Raw genomic sequence first — 22572 nt, 5'->3', positions numbered from 1 at the left:
TGAAAAATTCAGTAAACCACATGAAATAACTTCAGCTTAGATGCAACGACTGTGTTGGGGAGAATAAGCAAGCAGTGAGGCCACAGCAGCCCAACTGATGTGTCAGGAAAATGGCTAGAAACCATTTGGCCAAAATTAAGAGGGCTATTCCTATGAAAAAAATCTATAATGTTGATGAATCTGTTGAATCAGTCTTTTTTTTAAACTGATGCCAGAAAGAACCCTTCGGTTTAAAGATGAAAATGTGTTTGGAAGAAAATTATCAAAAGAAAGACAGTATACTAATTGTAGCAAATAGTGCTAATTGATTGTAGCAATTAGTACTAATTGCTACAAATATGACGAACTGAAAAAAAAAACTTCTGGTTACAGGGAAAAGTTCTGAACCCTGATGTTTTAAAAATTTGAAATTTGAAAACGGGGCAATGAATTAAAGATTTAAAATGACAAGATATTGCTGCTCATTGACAACTGTGTGGCTAATTAGATATCTTTTGTGAATAAATTTAGTGTTTATTTTTGTTGTTTTCACCGAAAACAACACCAGTCTTGCAGCCCTTAGATCAAGGTGTGATGAAGTCTGAAAGAGTCAATTACAAAAAAACCAAAAAACACATAACTAATCATGTTTAGAAAGATCATGAAATGAGGTTTATCCGATGACTGTAAAAAAAACTGCTTTCGACATGCAAGACTTTTTTACCACAGGCTGGTGAAGTTACTGACGTCACATGCGAAGAAGAATCTTTAGCGGAATGGGGCAATAGTCACAATCATCTGTCATAGATGATGATGACTAGCAAAAATAGATGGGGACATAGGTAATGACAACGTAGCTTGGTACCACACGTTAGTTATTGTGACTATCTGTAATAACCTAACATCGTCAGTTCCTTGGAGGTCACTATAAATGATATCTACTGTACAAAATATTCATAAAAAATAAAACAATTTTTTTGTACACTATGAACATAAATAAACATTCTAATCTCTGTTCTCAATGACCTAAGATTTTTTTAACCTAGAAGATTTTTAATAACATAAAAGATATCCAGAATCATTATTTTTGCCCCAAATACAAAAAATGATGTAGATATATTCACATACATTTTTTTTTTAAATTTAAGAATAAGAATAACAAATATATTTTAAACCATTTAATTAAACAATCACAGACTACATAGCTTTGAAAAAGAAACTAAATTAACAATGTTTCTAATACTAGCTTTAAAAATTATTAACAAAAAAAAAAATTAAAGTTTGCTGGTCAACGGGTCAACTTTTTGTGGAATTGTTAATGCTCCATCAAATGCAGCTTCAATAACTTCTTCCATATGATTAACCAGTATCAATTTCAAGCAGCTCTGAAAAAAATTCACTTATTAAATAGGTGAAGTAGACAAACACACATTTCAGTTACTTAACTGAGTATATGATTATTTAATTAATTAATATCACATAAAAGACAACCAACATTTCAGATGAGGCTATATCAAGGCTCGATATAATTATCCCTAGCTTGGTATCGGAGATCAAGGCTCTACACAGCTTATGGTGCAGGCCAAATTAAGCAAGAGATAATGGAAAGTAGCACCCATCACCTCTGAGCGGCTAATGACCTTCTGTCCAAGGGATCACAATGTGTTGTCAGACCACAAGAAGCCACCCAGAATAACAAGGAAGCAAGAGAATGTAAGCTACATTCCCTTATTTCACAGGGATTGCTGATGAGGTTGTGAGCCAGTGGAGCTCGTGAAGCAATCAGTATGCAATCACCACAAGGTGGATACAGTTGTAGTTATAACCTGAATACCAACACAAAGGATACCCAGATGGATCCCCTGTCTTTGGCCACTTTGCGGGGGGGTCAGATGAAGCTTGGACAGATCTGCTGTTATGTTCTTCACTGGTGATGCAGTGTGACCATCAGACAGGTGGTTTTTATAGACTCCAAAGGGGGGGAGGTGAGGAACTGGCTGTCAGGGAAGCAGGTCTCCAAAATTATGGAGATTAATGCTGAGGCAGTGGGATTGTGATGCTGGCAGCAGCGCTGTCAGCATTTCTAGTGCCTTGCCAGTAATTCGTTCCAACAGTGGCCCAGGCTATGTTCAGGTACAGGCTCTGGCTAGAGACTTTGACAGCACTGTTTAGTTGCTAATTGCCTGTACAGTTTAATGGTGGAAATAGTAGACAATTGACAAAAATCATCTTTATAGGAAGCAACTTCAAACCTGCTGTGGGGCGGAGTGATGAGCAACAGCTGCAGTCACCCTCTCTATGAGATGATGGCTGAGGCACAATCAGGTAAGAATTTACCTGCCTGAATCAAAACGATACCCCTACTTTCAACAGGGGTGAGTCCAACCCCCTATACATTGATGTAACATTCTTGAGACCCAGGGGACCAAGAGTTAACCATGAATGGGAAATCCAGTCCTTTTGAGAGAGGGCAGCATTAGGCCCCAAGTCTTACAGTCATTCAGGAGATTTTGGCTTACTTCCAAGCCAAACTCCTGTCACAACTCTTGTGATATTGATCTCACTTGAGAGTCTCTTGGGCATCTCAAGGCTGATATTTTCAAGGAGATTCAACCAAGCTATCAGGCAGGCCACCATTGGAAACAGGCCTATAAGTGGACTGCCAAGATTAATAGTCTAAAATATTCTACATGAATGCCAGTTGAAGACTACAGATGGCCATTACGATTAATGATATCAAAGTCTGTACCTATTGGTGGGACAAGTTAAAAAGAACAAGGCAGGATCTGAAATATGGATCTCCAGGACCAAACGGCAGATGTGGAGGGAACTCTTGCAATCCCCTCAATGAAGATATGTGGGGAGATGACTACAAAATTGCTATCAAAAAATTTGGAAGGCATCTTCCCATTCTCGACAGGACTACTTTATTTGAGTTGCATGGAGACGCACACTTGCATGGTGGCAAGTTGTAATATCAGACACGGTAAGAGCCCTGACTTGGAAACTGTGTCCTGGGGGAGGAGCGTCGAGCTTACTGTAAAACTCTTATGATGCATTCGTGTCACCCAGAATCCTGGAATTCTGCCATGCTTGTACTCCTCAGGAAGGAGGGGAGGCAAGACAGCAACATAACATCCTTTACACCAATCTGCTTGCTTAGAAGGTACCAGCACCTTCTCCAAAAGCTTTTTTTGAGAGGGTGCTGATTAACAGGCTCAACTAAGATTTGGAGGCAACTGGTGGTCTTAAAGATCTCCAGTTTGGCTTCTGTAAGAGTAAGTCGACTGTAGATACCATATCTAGAATCATAATAAACATTCAGAAGGCCATATCAGGCTTAAGGCATAACCCAGTTTGATGTGAAAATTGCATTCAACAGTGTGCAAAATGGCAAAAAATGTCAGCAACAGATAGTACTGCCGAGGAAGAAGTATGGTCTTGTCAGGTGGTGCTATCATATAATGGAGTCATGCTTCTTGTTGGGAACCTAACCAGGTTAGACGACTTGGCACGTGTGGCTACTGCGAAGTCAGAATGCGTGATGAGACACTGGGAACGAAGTGATAAACTTTACTGTTTCCTGCCTGCAGGAAATCAGGCTTCAGCTTTTAAGCTGAGAAGACCCAAGTGGAATCAAATCTCAGGTAGGCAGTGTAAGTTGACCCCGATTTCGTTTATGGTCAGAACCACGGTAGTCCACCAGTGAAGCCCTGCTGCGGATAGACAAAAATGCCATGTTCCAAAGCCCTTAATAGAAGTGTCGGTCAAAGCCAACAAGAACAGCTGCTGCCATCAGTCGGATAATAACCAATATTGGGGGTCTTCACACATCAAAGCAGAGGGTCTTGTCCCAGGTGATGCTGTCAAAAGTTCTCTATGGAGGACCAATCTGGTCCATTGTGCTGGTGAATGAAACAGCCTGTGCAATTTTTAACCAGGTGCACAGGGCTGTCTTCCTTTGTGTTTGCTGCAGATATAGGACCATCTATAAGTCGAAGCTAACATCGTAGTGGCAGACTTGTACCCCTTGGATGTCCTTATTCAGAAGAGGAGGGAGACGTATAGGGGTGTGGATAAGGCAGTTGCAGAGGCATCACTTGTCTGCAGGTGGCAGGGTAAATGGAATCAGTTGACAAAAGGCAGACAGACCTACAGACATCCCGGATCTCACTGGTCAACAGTGTTTCAAAGCATACGTGAACGCTGAGACCCTCTGCAGAATGCAATTGCGCATATTGGACGAAGGATACCGCAGAACACATTGTGTTCATGTGCAATTAGTTCCTGCAGTGTGGGGAAGCATGCAGGAGCGATAATTCAGTGTGCTTACTATCCCCAGAGAACATCATTAGGACTATGCTACAGACCAAACAACCATGGACCCCGATCATGGCACGTGGTGCCTACATTGTTGGTTAAGATCACCTGAACCAAGTTGGCAGAAGATGTCCAGGGGTGAATAATTAACTCAGAGTCAGATCCCAAGAATAATACAGAATCCTACAAGTTTGAAGCGAGGTTCCAGCAATAGATATAAGACACATGGGTGCTGTGATAATACCATAAGGTGAGCCCAGCATCCCATGTTGCATAAGGAGAAGGGTTTTAGTGGGTAGGCTCACAAGGGAATAGTTGTCCCACACTACTATGGGGTATGAGACCATATGGTGCATAAAAGGTTAAAATAAAAGCATAATATTGAAACCATTAACTTTCAGTTTTGCAGCCTTAAGCACTGTAGTGAAGTTAATTTTTTGAAAAATAAATTATTGGGAGTATTAACATAATGTTTATATGATACAGCTCGTGAAGTATTGTTTTTGTTTTTTCAAAAAATTATGGGGCCAATGATGCCAAATACTGAGACACCATACTATAGTCATTTTTTCACTATGCAGAGGATTTCATAAATTCTTTTGGGTTATTCTTTGGCTAAGTGTTAATTCTGTTTATTGAAACAGTAACTAAGCTTCATCTGATATAATTTATTTACTACAGGATTTCCACACAACTTTTGTTACAAAATTTAAGTCTCAAAAGTTAATCATTAATCAGCAGTTGTTTCACAATTTGAATTTGTACAAATAAAATCCTAAATCTCAATGCAAAATTCTACACACAGTCATGATCTGACACCAAGTTCAGTATGTTTGCTGTACAGCACTTTTATATTAGAAATTAATTTTAAAAAACTTGAGGATATTATCTTAATAATTTGTTATTCATCCTCCATTCTATAATTGGATGTTAATGTTATACTCTATGTAAAGGAAAATTAACAGTATACACTACGTAACAAGAATGGAAGAGATTGTCAGCTTATTTTATGTCTGCCTTAATGCAGAATATGTGTAATTACTTTTTTTTTAACAAAAAAAAACCTTATTTTATCATTATACCATGTTTATTATCCCATGTATTCAGAAAAAATATAGCTTTATTAGAAACTGCTTTTGATTATTTACCTTCACTTCAACAGCTACTTCTTGTAGATCCTTTTCATTATGTTTCGGTAAGATAACTCTACTTAAACCTGCTCTATGAGCAGCCATAATTTTCTCTTTGATTCCACCTACCTAAAAGTTATTATAAAATCCATTACTTTAGAAAAAAAAATCATAAACCATAACTATTATGCCAAGTACAGATAAAAAATACTACTTGCACCAGTCCACTTAACTGCGACATACAAGGTGTGTTCAAAAAGTAATGAGAATTTTGTTTTTTGAAAAGAATTTTATTTATTAGTCTACATTAATGTTATCCCCTTCAAAACAGTCCCCATTAGATATACACATATGCCAACACTTTTTCCAATCCACAAAACACACTTCTGGAACTCCATCTTTGGAATAGTGTTTAGCTCTTTCAACGATTCACTTTTAATCTCATCTATGCTTGTAAAACAAAGCCCTTTTTGGGAATAGAAAAAAGTCAAACGAGGCCATGTCTTGCGAATATGGCGGACTGGGTTATCTCATTACAGTGTTGTTTTTGGCTAAAAATTGACAAGTAATGAAGTGTGAGCAGGCGCATTATCGTAGTGCAAAAGCCATGAATTGTTTCGCCACAAATCTGGGCGTTTTTTTTCAGTCTGCTTCACGCAAATGGCATTGAACTTGTAGGTAATACTCCTTATTGATCATTTGACCTTGTGGCAAGAACTCATGATGCACTATGCAATTGTAATCGAAGAACAGGTGAGCATAACCTTCACATTTGACCATACTTGTCAAACTTTTTTCGGTCTTGGTGATCCAGAATGCCTCCAATAGGACAACTAAGCCTTAGTTTCGACATCATATCCATAAACCCATGTTTAATCACCTGTTATGACACATTTCAGTAGTTCTGCATCATTGCTGACTTCAATTAGCGACTACTGAGCAACTTCCAATCGCTGCAGTTTTCAATAATTTTGGAACAAATTTTGCTCATACATTTTATACCCAAAACATCCAAAAAATGTCATGGCATGAGCCAATTGATATCCGAACAACATCAGTAACTTCTCTGATTGTGATTTGGCAATCATTCATTATAATTTCTTTCACTTTTTCCTGTTTTCATCGGCTGTTGATGTGCTGGGATGTCCAGGGCGCTTGTCATCTTCAACGTCTTCACGACCTTCTTGGAAACGCTTCTTGCTTTACTTATAGCAGACTCACCAAAAGCAACATTTAACATTTTTAAAACATCGCTACACTTTATTTCATTCTTATAGCAAAATTTAATACAAATTCACTGATCCATTATTTATACAAACAAAAAAATTCACTGATCATACCAAAACACATGTTATCCTTTTGACAGCTGACAACAGACTAAGCATCCAATATGACTAAAAATTTACAGAAATTTTTTAAACTTGTTTACCAATACAACAACAAAAAATCCCAAGAATCGGACTAATACAACCAGTGAAATTTCAAAATTCTCGTTACTTTTTAAACCTACCTCGTATACATGCCCACCTTCCTTTTTAGATTCTTTTCATTATGTTTCGGTAAGAAACATTGTTGCAAAAACTGCTACTTCTTTTAAAGTTATAGTATTTTTGAAACTGAGCACAAAGTATATTTAAAAAGTTACATCCAATGACAAAAAATTTAGCTTTATCTCTTATGAATATTAACCTTATGATTGTGTGTATGTTAGTTTAACTGGTTTCAGCACATAATAAGTTAACATGTTGAATACTATGAAACTTTAAGATTTCATTATTTTAAAATTGGTACACATAATAGTTTGCATTTCAATTTCATCTCTAGCACTGAATTAAGTATGGCAATCTGCAATACCTTTGTGTGCTGCCACATTAACGGTGGATGCTAGTTATCTTTTTTATATATTTATGTAATATAATACATAAAAACCTGTTTATACAAATTAATGAAAAAACATCAATCTGTACAGGTAATGACAACAAAAAAGATAAAATACAATATATTTATTTTATGCTTTTTTTTTTAGACTTATTACTTGTGTTAATTATTCACATCTTTGCTATTCATAATTGAAAATATGCTTCAATACTATACATTAAATCTAATGCACAAAAAAAACTTAATAGTAATACAATTGAAATTATGGTATAACAGTCAAATACTAAGCAAATGACAGAAAAAATAAAATGAAGAATACCTTCAAATAATCTACATAAACATTTTTTTGTTAAAATTCTTTCACTTAAGTTATGCCAGAAAATTTTCAATAGGGTTCTTAAAACAATTTCTACAAAGTAAAAAAAGAAATCAAAATCTGCCCATTAGGTAAAACAAATAAAAAAAAATCATATGTAAAATTATGATGTAAAATGTAAAATTATAATCTAAAGAAAGAATTTAATACATAATTGTATTTTCATGAAAATAATAATACTGGCTGTATAAATTAATTTTTAAAACTACAAAACAATCTAAAAATGCATCTTGTCACCAATTGTGCTGATCTTCTAGAAGGGAAACCTAAAATAATATTAAATCAATAACTAAATCAATAACAACACAAAGTTACATATTAAAGCACATGTTTTTTGTTAGGGCCATTACAACCCAATAAACTGTTAAAATAAAACATGAGATAGTGCTTGTTACTACATATAGTGTAAAAGTAGTGGAAAAGATTTATTTTAAGAAAAATTAAGATGAAACACAGCAATAATAATAAAATCAGAGCATCTGATCAGTTTCTGATCACTACACATGTTAAGCAGGTTATTTAATTAAGACATATGATCAAGATTATACAAGCAAAATCATACAAGTACTATTACATTTATTACTTTGAAGATAACATTTTGTAGATTCTAAACACATGATTACTGAAGTATATTATTTTTTATTTTAATATTGTTAAAAAAGTAATGAATAAGGCAAAGAACATGTACTAATTGTTTCATAGTGTTTAAAATGGGTTATACTTTTAAATAAAAGTTAATTTTAGAAGCATATTACACTTTATAAAAAAAAATTGTCTTTCTGTATAAGTTAATCTAGCAATACATATTGTTAAGTAGAACATGCTTTCTCATTCCAAAATACTGTAAGATGGAAACCTGAATATGTATTTCAGAAAGATATATATTTAATAGGTCTTGTTATCTTCTCCTGGAACAAGATGAAGAATTTGTGACTCAAATTCTTCAGAATTATATGATAAACACTATAAGATAACATGTAATTAAAAGAAGTTCAAACTAAAAGAAAATTATCAACAACATTGGAATTTCGTCACTGCAGCAGTGAATCAAATATGTAATATATTAGTACAGCACTCAGCCTGTTAAATAATGTTTAATGCAGTTTAATTGCTGCTGACAATTATATTGTGAGCTAACGATCATATCAGTATATGTAAAACAGATTAAGCAATCTCTGCTGAAACAAAATTCTTCAAAATGAATTTTATTTTGTCAATCAAAATCATTCATTGTTTAACTGCTCAATTTGGCTGAACAGTCACTACTTTTATTTTTACTTCCTTGTATGAAGTAAAGGAATTATTGTGATCGCGAAAAATTTTGGCTATTATTCAAATAATGATCAATAGCATGAAAAACTTACCAATCTAACAATTATTTTGAATTGATTTTTTTTTGTCTTCAACAGCTAATATAAAGCTGTAGTTAAAGATAAAGATAAAAATAAACGACCCACTACACCTCTTGCAATCTGATTGTTCCACAACAATTGGAACTCATAGCTAGTAATAATCTGGGGAATAAAAGAAAAAAAGATAAAATTCAAATGATTATAAAAAGTTAACTGCAGTTTTTTCTGTAAATTTGGCTGCATCCAGTTCATAGAGGAGAGAGAGAGCTGGCTTCTGACCTCTGGGTATTGCAGCTTATGACACTAGTAGCCAATTCCATTTAAAATTAACAAACAATAAAAGTAAACATTAATATGTAATTATTAGAACATACTGGCAAAACAACTCCTCTAAGAGACAATTCTCCAGTCATAGCTAGATCTGAAGCAACTGGAATACCAGAAAATAATGATACAAGGGCAGTTGCTATTGTGATACCACCAGATGGACCATCTTTTTCAACAGCTCCAGCAGGAAAATGAATATGCACATCTGTTCCACTCATCAGTTCTCCATCATCTGCTGTTAGGCTAAACTAAACAGAAAAAACAAAATTTAAAATTAAATCTTCTATTATAATGATCATTACTGTGTCCAAGGAACATTATAATATTACATCTTTTAAAAAATATAGGCAATGATTTAGATAATTAGCTACACAGCCTAAATCTATTTATAAATCACATTTAATTAATTCTTAAATTAATTTTAATAGGCATTGATAGATTGCTCAAATTTTATTTTTATTATTTTAATTTGACTTTACCCAACAACTGCTTTTAAAATTGTTCAATTTATTTTTGAATATATGTATAAACTAAAAATTAAATTTGATCAATACCTATTAAAATTAATTTATGAATTAATTAAAACTGTACAATTTTAAAAGCAATTGTTGGGAAAAGTCAAATTAAAATAATAAAAATAAATACTTATATACAAATTGGTCACTAAAGTAAAGAGACAAATGAGCTAATTTAATAAATCTTTAAATATTTAATCTATTAATGGAGAGCAGAGTATTAATGCAAGCTACTTTATTAATAGCCTTCAAATTGGTTTTTGGATATATTAATTTGTATTAATTATATAGGTTTTTAACTGTAATCTAGTGTTATGAGATTTGTTTGGGGATGTAGTAATCATTCTTTTATTTAAAAAAAATATATATTTTTCTAGAGCTATAAGCCATTCAAGAAATTTTAGAATGAAGCCATTATTCTTAGTGGATATCTAGTATTTAGCGACAAGTACTGTTTTGCAGACACTTGACTATCATTTTTAAAGCAATTCAGAATTCCAACACAGGAAATTTAAGCTCAACACTTGCAGTGAAAATAGGCTTCCACATGAAGTATCAAATTTTTTAGTATAAACAGCTTTATTTTACTGTTAAATGAAGAGAATATAAAGTGGAAAAATATTGAAATATGTCTCAGTATGTGATATGGCAACATATAAAGATATCTTATTTTTATTTGAGAGCACGTGCAATACAGACTTAAGGATTTTTTTAAAAATAAGCATAGTAGATGATAACAACAGTGTATGGATGCAATTAAACAGGCAAGAGCACTCCTTGAGGGACCAAACAAAAAAAGAAGTTTGATGGGGAACAGATTAAGATGGATGTAACAGATCTCCCAGCTTAAATTTTTTTTTAAGTCTCATTCAAGTGTTGATTGTGCAGTATATGCATGAATGTCATCATGAAGAATAAGCCCTTCTTTCTTTATAACCACATCTTTTTTTAGTAATGTGCTAAGTTTAATTTTTCGATTATTTCGGCAGAAGTGGCTACTGGCACAACACGTATCAAAAAAATCTGAAAATTTGACTTTTAGCAATTCAAATTGATTATTAGCACCCCTTTACCAAAATCAGTGGTTTGAATTTTTTCCTTACTGGAATACCTGAATTTTACCTCATGATGAAAAATTTAGGTCTTATCAGAAATCACTATTCTTTCTATACATTCATATGTTTCAATGAAACACTGTTGCTTGGATTATTTGTAAACTGTCTTAAAATCCATGTTGCACATGGTTCCTAGTAGTACAGTTTGTTATGGAGAAATGAAAGAACTGTACCAAAGCTTACGTAACACTCTTAAGCAATTGTTTTCATCTGTTGTTTGCCTACCTCCTTGAATAAGTACAACGATGTAAGATTCCACAACTGAGTTTAAACCCTGATTATCCATTCCACATTCTGGTAATCGGTTACACAAATTTACCTCTTTCAAAATGTTTAACTTGCTCAATTTTACATTACCACTTGAATAATTGAGAATAAATTTTGGATAGTTTTATGTACTCTGAGACGAACTCAGATTGTACTCTTTTCAAGAGAACTAACTAGTATTGAGTAACTGTTAAAAGTTATGATTAAAAGATAAAGTAATGATTGAAAAACAAAACTGTCAATCAGCTGTTTTAAATTGTTTATGAGTTTATAATCTTGAAGGTATCATAAAATTTTTCCAAATGCTTCTTTAATAATAGTTATTACATCTCTTAATAAATTTAATTACCATAGTATATGTAAAGTTACCAGACTTGGAAAACAAATAATCCTAAATTCAACAATAAGCCCAATTAAACTTTAATAAACTCACAATTACAACAAGCAGCTCCAAACACTTCTTTCAATGAATTCTAAACTACAATAACATTTTACAAAATCACTATTTTACATTTCTTTTGCACATGTTTTTTCAACTTCTTGCTGTTAGTGAAAGTATATAGCATTTAGGAAACATGATCTTTGTTTACATATGTCAAATTAATAATTTATATGTATTAGTAATATATAATGTATATGTCAATGTATAAATGATATTTAATCTTTATTTTTTCATTAATTATTAAGAAAAATAATTTGAAACACAACCAATCACTTAATCACTATAGTTATTTTTTCAGTTTTAACAACTTTTATAAAAAATATTGAAAATTACTAAATATATATAGTTTTATTTTCATAGATGAAGTGAATTTTAACCTGTTTAGCAGCACTGCGAAGCCAATTAAGAGCAAGTTTAGCAGATTCTTTCATTACACCACCAAGAAAGCCTGTTAGAATCAGTTGTCCGTCACCCCCAGCTAATTTAGTTGCTTCAACTAACATTACTTTTCCTCCAACGGCAGTCCAAGCTAAACCAACTGCGACACCTGGTTCTCCAACTCTTGACCAGAGTTCATCATCATCAAAAATAGGTGGCTGTAAAAAAATAAATAAAATTAAATGGTAGTAAAGATCATGAAGAAAGGGAAAAATATCATTAATAAGATGTTACTGGTTTGTATAATTTACTATACACATTGAGAAGGCAGGAACTACAAAACTGCAGTGAAAACACTTTCAGTTTGATGACAGCCAGTATAAAATGATTGCACAAGGTGATTCAGGAGAAAAGGGAAATAATTTGTTAGTAATTCTAGATACTGAAAAGTTCATACAAACATATGGCCAAAAAAAACTTTCTTATTGAGTTATGGCTAGCGAAAAATTATTCCTGATTTTAGTTCCACCGGTCAAATGAGGTCATACTGAAAGTTTTAAGACATAATATAAGGGGGTAAACTTGATGGCTCCTTATGTTTTTTGACCTGAAAAATCAAATGAAACAGGTATCTCCCATAATTTTCATGATAGCCAACATAAAACAGAAAAATCTGGTGATGAAAAACACGTTTATTTATGTCTGACGTATAATAACTTTGTTCATCTTTTATAAATGATAGGTAAATGCATAAATTCTATATCAAAACTTGTAGATAATTTAATTCTAAGAAAATTAATATAATAAAGTATATGAAAAATGAAAAAAAATCAACTTTTATTATTAAAAACAAAACAGAACAAAACTTAAAGGAAAAATTATGAATTTGTAAAAATTAAAAATTGCCATTTTCAGGGTAATATTACAACTTTGAAAATAGTTAGACAACATTAACTGTATGCTTTGAAATTAATTTGAATACACTAGTTATTGTCATAAAATTGTGATTACATATTAATAATAAACGTTATGCAGTTTAGTTGTTTTTGGCATAATTTTGATATTTGTTTAATTATTTTTGAGAATCAAGTTTGTAGTATTTTTGTTTATACTCTAAACGTTTCCTACATTTTTTCAATTGAATCTGAATTTAAAAAAGTGAAAATCTATTTTGGATGTTTTGTTTTGAAGCTTCATGAGAATATTCCAGCGTTTATGTTTCATCTTTACAACAAATTGGTACATGGTAATGAAAGGAAAAACAATCCTCAGATGGTACAGCTTAGTCATAATACAAGCACATGAAGAATTTCTACACATACAGTATTTCATTCCACAAAGTACAGTATGGAAAACATTACATGCTCAACTTCTCCAGCTTGGTGACCAAACCAGACAACTGTAGTCTTGTCAATGGGTTAACAATAATTACAACTTAATTCCGTTCATCAGATTAAGTTACTTTTTACTTGTAATGGCATAAACCCACTCACAGAATTCACATCGATCGTCTGAAAAAAATCCACATGCTGTAATGAATCAAATTTCCAGCAATGATTTTTACTCAACATTTGGTGTGGCATGATCGCCAACCAATTAACAGACCCTTCTATACTAGAATAACTTGTCACAGGGAAAAATTACCTGCAATTTTTAAACAATGAATCTCTTACAGTGCTTCAATATCTCTCACTGGTAAAAAAAAATTGAAATGTACTGTCAACTTGATGAAGCAACAACACAATTAACGAATGAAGTAAGACAATTCTAGGATTAAAAATTTACTGGTAAATTAACTGGATGTAGAGGGCCAGTAAATTGGCCACCAAGATTACCGGACCTTACTCCTTTACATTACTGTTTATGGGGATGGATGAAATGAAAGGTATACAAGCAAAAATAGACACACATGATAAACTAATGCTGCTGCTTTCATCATCAAGGAACATGAATATATTATTAGGCTGGCAACAGAAAATGTAAGGAGTAGAGTTGAAAAGTGAGTCGATGTCAGTGGTGGAATTTTCAAACATTTATTGAAAATTAATACAGTATAAACCACAGTGAATATTTTTTTAAAGTAAATTAAAATTATTTTAATTTTTCAAAGGTCTAAATTTATTGTACTAAAAAACAGCTATTTTTACAGCTATTTTTTTTTTTTTTTACAAATTTATAACATTTTTCTGTTTAATTTTTGTTTTTCATAGATTTTATTAAATCATTTTCTCAGAATTAAATCCTCTATAAGTTTTGATAATAAAATTTATCCATGTATTAGTCATTAACAAGGTTATTGCACTTCAAACTTAAAAAAACATGTTTTTTGTCACACCAATTTTTTTTTGTCAGTTATCATGAAAACTATGAGAGATATACAGTTCTGACACCTGTTTTATATGATTTTTCAGGTCAGAAATCATTATATAAGTTTACTCCTAATATAATGCCCTAAAAATTTCAGTATGACCTCATCTTACCAAGGGAACTGATCCTGGCAAACATTTTTAACCATAACTTGATAAGAAGGCATTTTCTGACATTTGTTGGTATGAACCTTTTTTCCTTATTTCAAGCTCTAGAATCAGTTCCCAAATTTTTTTTCTTTCATTCTGAATTACCTGTATATTTACAAATCTTGCTAAATATTCCTGAACAGTCATTTTCACTTTATATACCATGTGTTTCAATAAGAATAACAAGGTTTTAAACCTATGAATTATTTCTTGACTTTCATGTACATTGATTACTTACACATGAAATGAAAGAGCAACAGTTTTAGCTGTGCGCAAGCTCATTAACTGTTTTCTGTACCTTCCACTTGAAAGCACTAGTAGTAAAGATGGTGATCCCATCTGTGGCAACAGAATGTAAAACATTCTATGTTTTACAGTTTGCAAAGTGTGAATCTTTAATTTCCACTCAACATGCAATCCATTTAAAGTTCAGTTGATTCCCCGAGTGAAAATAACATTCGTAGATGGTATAAACAATTTGAAACCACTGGCTGTATTTGTAAAGGGAAGAGTACAGGATGACCGAGTGTGTCTGAAGACAATGTTGAACATGTAAAAGTCTTTTGTGCATAGTTCTAAGAAATCCATTAGAAAGGGTAGCTGCAAATTAGCAATTCCAGTGACATCTATGTGGAGGGTTTTAAGGGAACAACTGCATCCATAATGTTTACAGCTGTTACATGTACTGAAGCCAACACAATAAGGTTAAGGTTTGCATGCTAGCTTCGCAAATGAAATGATGATGAAGAGTTTATAGAGTGTTGTATTCATTGACAAATCAACATTTCATGTTAATGGAAAAATAAACACTCATAATGTGTATATCTGGGATCAGAAAGTCCTCATGAAATATTGCAGTGTGAATGAGGTTCCCCAAAACTAAATGTTTTTTGCGCCATACCGCACCAGCAAGTTTATGGACCATTCTTTTTCACAGAAGTAAGTGTGTCTGGAATGAACTATCTTGATATGCTACAACTACAGCTCTTTCCTCAACTGCATTAAACTGTATTACGAACCACACAACTTTATTTGGCAACATGATGGTGACCTCCTCACTGGCATAACACTGTATGTGACTGGTTGAATTAAATTTTCCTTGACCACTGGATTGGTCGGCGGGGACCAGATAACAGCACTTGTTTGCTAAAACCTCTTACGATTTTTTTCTTTGGGGTTTATAAAGGATCAAGTGTATGTGCTACCGTTACCAGCTGACTTACCTGCTCCTTACCAGCTCCCAACTACTTGAGACACAGGATTGAAGCAGCTGCCAGATCAATTACTCCAAACTTGCTAATTAAAGCATCGTATGAACTCTCCTATCAGCTGGATGTGTGCCATGTGACGAATGGTGCTCACATTGAACACTTAGAGGAAACATTATTTGAATTGCTCTTTCACTTGTATAATTTATCAACGTAAGTAAAACTTAATAAATATTACAACACACTATATTCATTTGAAACACAGTATTATGTTTTCATTACACTCATAAATACTGTGTGTGTGCACACACATGCATATGCACATTCAAAAATTAAATTATTTTGCGAAAATATATTATGATAAACATAATTATATCTTTTAAATGAAAATCCCTGAGGAAAAATCTATTGGAGAAATAAATTTTAATATTATCTTAATAGTACTTATATCTATCTTTATAAATATTTTACAAGTTCTGTAAATAAATAATGAAACTGGTACAGAAAAACTTATTTTTTTATAATCCAATTAATTAAAGTGGACTATCACCTTCAAAATAGTTCCCTTGGGAAGCCACACAACGCTCCTAATGGTTTTTCCACTCTTCATAGCTGTGCTGGAACTCAGAAACTGGAATATCCTTCAGATCGTCAGTTACATTCTTTATTATGTTTTCAACTGTTCTAAAATGCTGTCCTTGAGGTGTTTTGTTAAAGTCGGGAAGAAAAAGTTGCAGGCACTCAAGTCAGGTGAATAAGGTGGTTGAGGAACTACAGGATTGTTTTTCTTTGCCAAAAACTCATTAATTGACAGTGCAGTGTGAAAAGAAGCATTGTCATGATGCAACATCCAGTTGTCTTTGATGGGTGGTCTCACACGGCCAACTCTTTTCTGCAGACTTTCAAGAATTTCTTGGTAAACATATTGATTTACAGTCTGTACTGTGCGCAAAAATTCCTTATGGACAATGCCATTACTATTGAAGAAACAAATTAGCATGGGTTTTAATTTGCTTTTTTGGGATGTGGTGAGTTTGAAGTGTGCCACTCCTTGCTCTGGTGTTTTGTTTCTGAATTGTAATAACATTTTTAGAAAATCAGAATCAATTTCAATTCACCCTAGAAGATCATGGCAAACTTCCACTCTGCTGTTTTTCTGTTCAATAGTGAGGTTTTTTGGGACCAATTTTACAAAAACGTTTTTCATGTCCAATACATTTCTCAAAATTTGATTGACTGTGGTATGGTTCAAATTCAATTGTTCAGCAATCATTCTGACAGCTAATCGCCGGTCATATCATATCAAGTCTCTAATTCAATCAACACTGTTGTCACGTTTTGATGTTAATGGTCTTCTAGAGCATGGATCATCCTGCAACTGATTCCTGGCCATCTGAAAATGCTTTAAACCACCTAAAAACTTGGGCACGTAACAAAAGGTCAACTCCATGTGCAATTTTCCATTTTGAAAAAGTTTCAGTAGCATTATCACAGAGTTTAACACAAAACTTGATTGCATAACATTGCTCACAATTAGTATCACTTATCGTAACGCGCAACAAAAACTTGTTACACAAGAAGTTTGTTTACTCCTCAGGTTTTTTCAGGGTGAAAAACCCTCTGGGGCATTATCATCACCAGAACACGACATAAAAAAACAAAATCCAAAGAAACAGAAATATTAAAAACAAAGACAAAACTAAAAACGTAGTCGAAATGTTTTTTTTTTTTTGAGTGAAAAATATTTTTGTGTTATCATTGGCCGGCAAAAAATGGAATATTAAAATAAAATATGACACATGTGGCAACAATAGACTAAAAACATTAATACCTAATATAAATCAGCTGTTCATATAACCATACATTTACCAGTAACTTTATAGTGTTGCCACTTTGGCTACCAAAAAACCTAGTCTCATACTTTAAAGTGTATTTTTAAAATACATAAATATTTTGTGTATTTTTTAAATACATAAATATTTTATGTATTCTGAAGTTGTTTTAAAATAATTTTATTATTATCACTAAATAAATACCAACAAAAAGAGTTAAACAACAAAAAATAAAAACAACCAAATAAAATTAACCAAAAAATAAAATAAGCAATAAAAGTTAATTCATTTTAGACAACCCCATTCAAATGTACAAAGTTAACTTAATCTAAAGAACCCTTTCACAAAAACATTTTTCCACATTTAAAATTCTTACTGTGATTTCTTGCCTATTAATTAGCAATGAAGTTTCGGCATCACTGTTTTCCCAAATATCTAATTTCTTGACAAATACCAGTTTCCAATCAGTTTTGGGGCTAATGACAATGTCTCCAGTCTTCTGCATTTGTAACCAGTCACATGGATCCTTTATTCTAGTTGTAGCCTTTTATTTTGCCCTATGCATCATATACGAAGTATTTTCTCCTTGTTTTATTATAAGCTAATTTCTCAATATCTATTCATGAATTATTTTAATCATTAAAATTGAATTGCAGATTTTACATAATTTTTTTTTAAATTGTTTTTGAGTATTTTTAGTGTTAAAATTTAGAGGTTAAATAAAAATAGTTATATTGTTATATATTTTTTAAATTATTATTACAAATAAATCAATATTTGAAGCTGTCTTAGCAATTCAAAATTATGAATATTAAGCTATTAACAGCCGATTGTCTACAATTTATCAGTAACAGTTACAGTTTTGTCTACAATCTATCTCACAAAATTTATTTATAATTTTAAAAAATGGTCCTTACAACTACAATAAAAGACCAAAATAAATGCAAAATAAATATACATACATTTTTTAAATGTATTTTTGAATGGCCAACATTTATATAAACACTTATCCCAATATATATAATCTAGTTCTGTGTTGATGACAAAGATGGAAGTTGTTTCACTGTTCCCATCAGTGACAATATTAGCAATTTATATTTAAAATAAAGTTAATCAAAAAGTGGAAACTTACATAGTAATTGAATCTATCCTTCACTACTATACAAACAAACTACAATACTATGCCAAGTTATTAATTTTTAACAAATCATATGCAGTACACATAACACAGAGTAATTAATCTACAACCTTAAGCACCACATATAAAATTGTGTAGTACATCAGCATCTATTCTTAAGCTAATGAGCCCTACTTTAAATGTATGTATTGTTGGTCTCATAATAGTAATAATAATAATAGTCCCAGTTATAAACTGAAATGTCTATGATTTCTAAATGTTAAGAAATTATATATTACTATTACTATCATCATTATTTGATAAATGAGGAAATAATTCATTACCCCAAGAATATCTTCAACTGCTGCTTCATCTAACACAATTGGAAAAGTAGGAGGTTCTGAATTAAGATCTAATTTTTCTGTGTTATCAGTAGAAGTTAATTTTTCACCACCGCTGCATTCTGCAACTTTAACGGCAACTGCACGGCATAATGCGCTTAATTTACGCTCCAAACCCCTTACACCTCCTTCGGCTGTATAACAGTTAACTGAAAAAAATGTACTACATCAATGATAATCCACAAATGAAAGAAAATTTCCTTTAACACTTTTTTTAAATGATTTGACAGCAGGCTCCAGCAACTGGTTGTCACAAGGTATATTTTCAAAAACAGCTGGCTATATATTATTGATGGGAGTAATAACTGTTTCTGTTTTTCATCATGAGATATATTACATGTTTTAACAAACGTATAAATTAAGTTTTTATGTAAAATGAAAAAGTAAATGCAAATTTTAACTACTTAGACCTTACAATAAATATTATAATAATCATATTCTTGGAATAATTACTAAAATACATTTATCAGATCAGAAAATAATTTGCTTTTTCTTAATAACTAATTTACTATGTGAAATACATAAAAATAGTAAAAAGTGACACGACTTTATTCATTTTATAATAACATGTTTGGAAGTGATAAATTCAGACTCTTGACTTTTTCTTACCCTAAAATTGCTTATATATTCATTTGTCTAACATGATACTCTTTATTAACGCATAGTATCATATTAATCATTACAACACAATTTTAATTTAAAAATGGCATTTACTCTATTGACTTATTAACTTTTAATTCAAGATTTAAAAAATCTTTCTCTATACACACAAAGAAAATTGCTGTATATAAAACTGTTCACATGACAGTGAACTTGCTGCACTACTCATTTTGAATCTAATCTGTAACATGAACTTAAGTGTTACAATACCTATGTGAGTATTCACAATACAAAAAGTTTTTAGTTATTAATAATTAATAATTCACACAAAAATAAAATAACACTGATAAACATAATTTTTATTTCCTAACATGTGATACATGTTTTTTTTAATCTGTTTTCGATGTTGAAAACAAATATGAACTCAGAATCTTTCTATCACCCACCATTTTTGAAAAATTGTAAAATTTTAATTTAAGGATTTTTTTCATTTTTCAACGTATAGTTAGCATTTTAAGCTCCAGTATTGTATATTTGTAAACATAATATGTAAGCTATAAATAAACAAAACTAGACAAAGAATTAAATCAAATCATATTTACATACAATTACATATGTACCTATGGTTTGCCGTGAACCAAAGGATCATGTAACCTATTGTTACTTTTGTTTAATAAGTGTGTCTGGAATTTCTAAAAAATCTAAACACACTGTAAGATATCCTTCACTGCAATCTGCAATGAGGCCTGTACCTCAAAGTGAAATTATTCCAGTTCCTGAGCCGCCTGTGAATGTATGTTTCGAAAGTAGTGATGAAGAATTGGGCAGCACTGAAGACAACAATGATTTTGATTTTGAATTACCTTCCAATAAGCTACAAGGTGAATTAAATGACTTGGTTAGGGATTTAAATTTATCAAAAAATCAAACAGAACTGTTAAGATCAAGTCTGCAAGGTTGGAATTTACTTTTAAAACAATATAAAAATTTCACGCTTTCAAAGCCAACAAAAAAAAAACTTTCTCAGTACTTTATTGATGAAAGTAATTTGGTTTATTGCACAAATATTGATGAGCTTATGTTGCACTTAGGACAAGTTCATAAACCTGAGGACTGACGTCTTTTCATAGATTCGTCCAAGTATAGTTTAAAACTGGTTCTACTACACAACGGCAACAAATATCTTTCAATACCAATCGCTTATGGTATTAAATGAAAGAGACATGATCTGATGAAACACGTTCTTGAAAAAATAAATTATAAAAACACAGCTGGAACCTATGTGGTAATTTGAAAGTTACAGCTATTTTGTTAGGCATGCAGTTAAACTATACTAAGTACATGTGTTTTCTTTGAGAATGGTACAGCCGAGCTAGGGATAAACATTATGTTACCAAAAACTGGAAGAAACGAAACAAGTTAACTCCAAAGGGGAAAAATATTATTCACGAGCCCTTAGTTGAATCAAAAAAAAATTTTTTGCTCCCACTTCATATCAAGCTAGGACTAATGAAAAATTCTGTAAAAGCAATCAAGAAGGATAGTCCTGAATTTTTGTACATCAGACAGAAATTTCCAAATGTAAGTGAAGGAAAAATTAAAAAATATTTGTTAGTCTTCAAATAAGAAAGTTGGTCAATCGATGTTAAATAATGTAGAAACTGCAGCCCAAGCTGCAGTTTCTGTAGTTGGGCTGCAGTTTAAAGATGTTTGCAAAAAATTTCTCCACAAACAAAAATCCAACAATTACCACAATATTGTTAATCAACTTTGTAATATGTCTTTGAAAATACATTTCCTCCACTCGCATCTGGATTTTTTCCTGGACAACCTCGGAAACAAAAGTGACGAACACTGTGAACCAAGACCTTTTGGGATGGAAAGCCGCTATAAAGGGAAATGGAATACTAACAAGCTAGCCAATTACTGTTGGACATTAATTCAGGATTTGTGTGAGGCTATTTATAAAAGACAAGCATCAGCTAAATCATTCTAATTAGGTATGGCCATGCAAAATTACAAATTTTACAGATTGCAACTATATATTCCCCTAATTTTTTTTTAAGCATAATTTATTTGAAACTAAGGGTAATAGAAAAATTGTATGTACAGATCTGTAACGTACACAAAAAGGCAATTCAAGAAATGGTATCACAATTAGAAAAGCATTAAATTGTTTTGTCTATCAGTGTAATTCATGCAAAATAAATTATTCAGCTTATTACCATATTAAACATAGATTTTTTATTACTATTTCATTTTATGAAAATTTATTAACATTTTGGCCATTTTTATACTTTAAAAATTTCAATGATCTAAAAAATATTTTTTCGTTAAATTTTTCAGATTTTTTTAAAAAGTTTTAAAAAATATGATATAAATTTTAATTTCCAGATAAGTAGCCCAGAAATGAGAACTAAAGTAAGTTCTGAACAATGTGATTTCTATCGAAAACAAAAATTATACAAAAATTTTAATTTCCAGAGGTTTTATAAAAGTTTTGTAGTTTAAAATGGTATAACAATCTATTAATGCACAATACATCTGGCACTTTATAGAAATAAAAATTGAAATCAAAGTCGACATTTTATGAAATTAGATTTTTTTTAATATGGCTGGAAGCTACAAAAGTTAAAATTAAATAGCTTGACATTCTTCAGACAATTTTCAAAAATGTTTACAAATCTGCTTTTTATTTTCTAAATAATATTTGGGTGGATGAGAGTCAAAAACTGTAAGTGTGAATATACTAATGTTGAAACAGCATTCAGTCACATACACTGGAACTGTTGACATAAGTAGTAAGGATAATTGTTATT

General features: G+C 31.7%; 1 protein-coding gene across 1 annotated transcript in view; it reads right to left on the bottom strand.

The window, feature by feature from the left end:
- Window positions 1–1142: 1142 nt before the first annotated feature.
- LOC142327323 (lon protease homolog 2, peroxisomal-like) overlaps window positions 1143–22572 on the bottom strand; it is a 56974-nt gene continuing 35544 nt past the window's right edge. The window contains exons 12-16 of the mRNA XM_075370252.1: window positions 19097–19302; window positions 12079–12297; window positions 9410–9610; window positions 5448–5558; window positions 1143–1364 (exon numbers count right to left, since the gene is read on the bottom strand). Coding sequence (XP_075226367.1) covers window positions 1254–1364; window positions 5448–5558; window positions 9410–9610; window positions 12079–12297; window positions 19097–19302 — 848 coding nt within the window. The 3' untranslated portion in view covers window positions 1143–1253. The remainder of the gene's footprint in view (window positions 1365–5447; window positions 5559–9409; window positions 9611–12078; window positions 12298–19096; window positions 19303–22572) is intronic.

This window comes from Lycorma delicatula, chromosome 7, assembly GCF_047948215.1.
Source record: "Lycorma delicatula isolate Av1 chromosome 7, ASM4794821v1, whole genome shotgun sequence".
NCBI lineage: Eukaryota > Metazoa > Arthropoda > Insecta > Hemiptera > Fulgoridae > Lycorma > Lycorma delicatula.
This window is presented reverse-complemented; position numbering and strand designations above follow the sequence as displayed.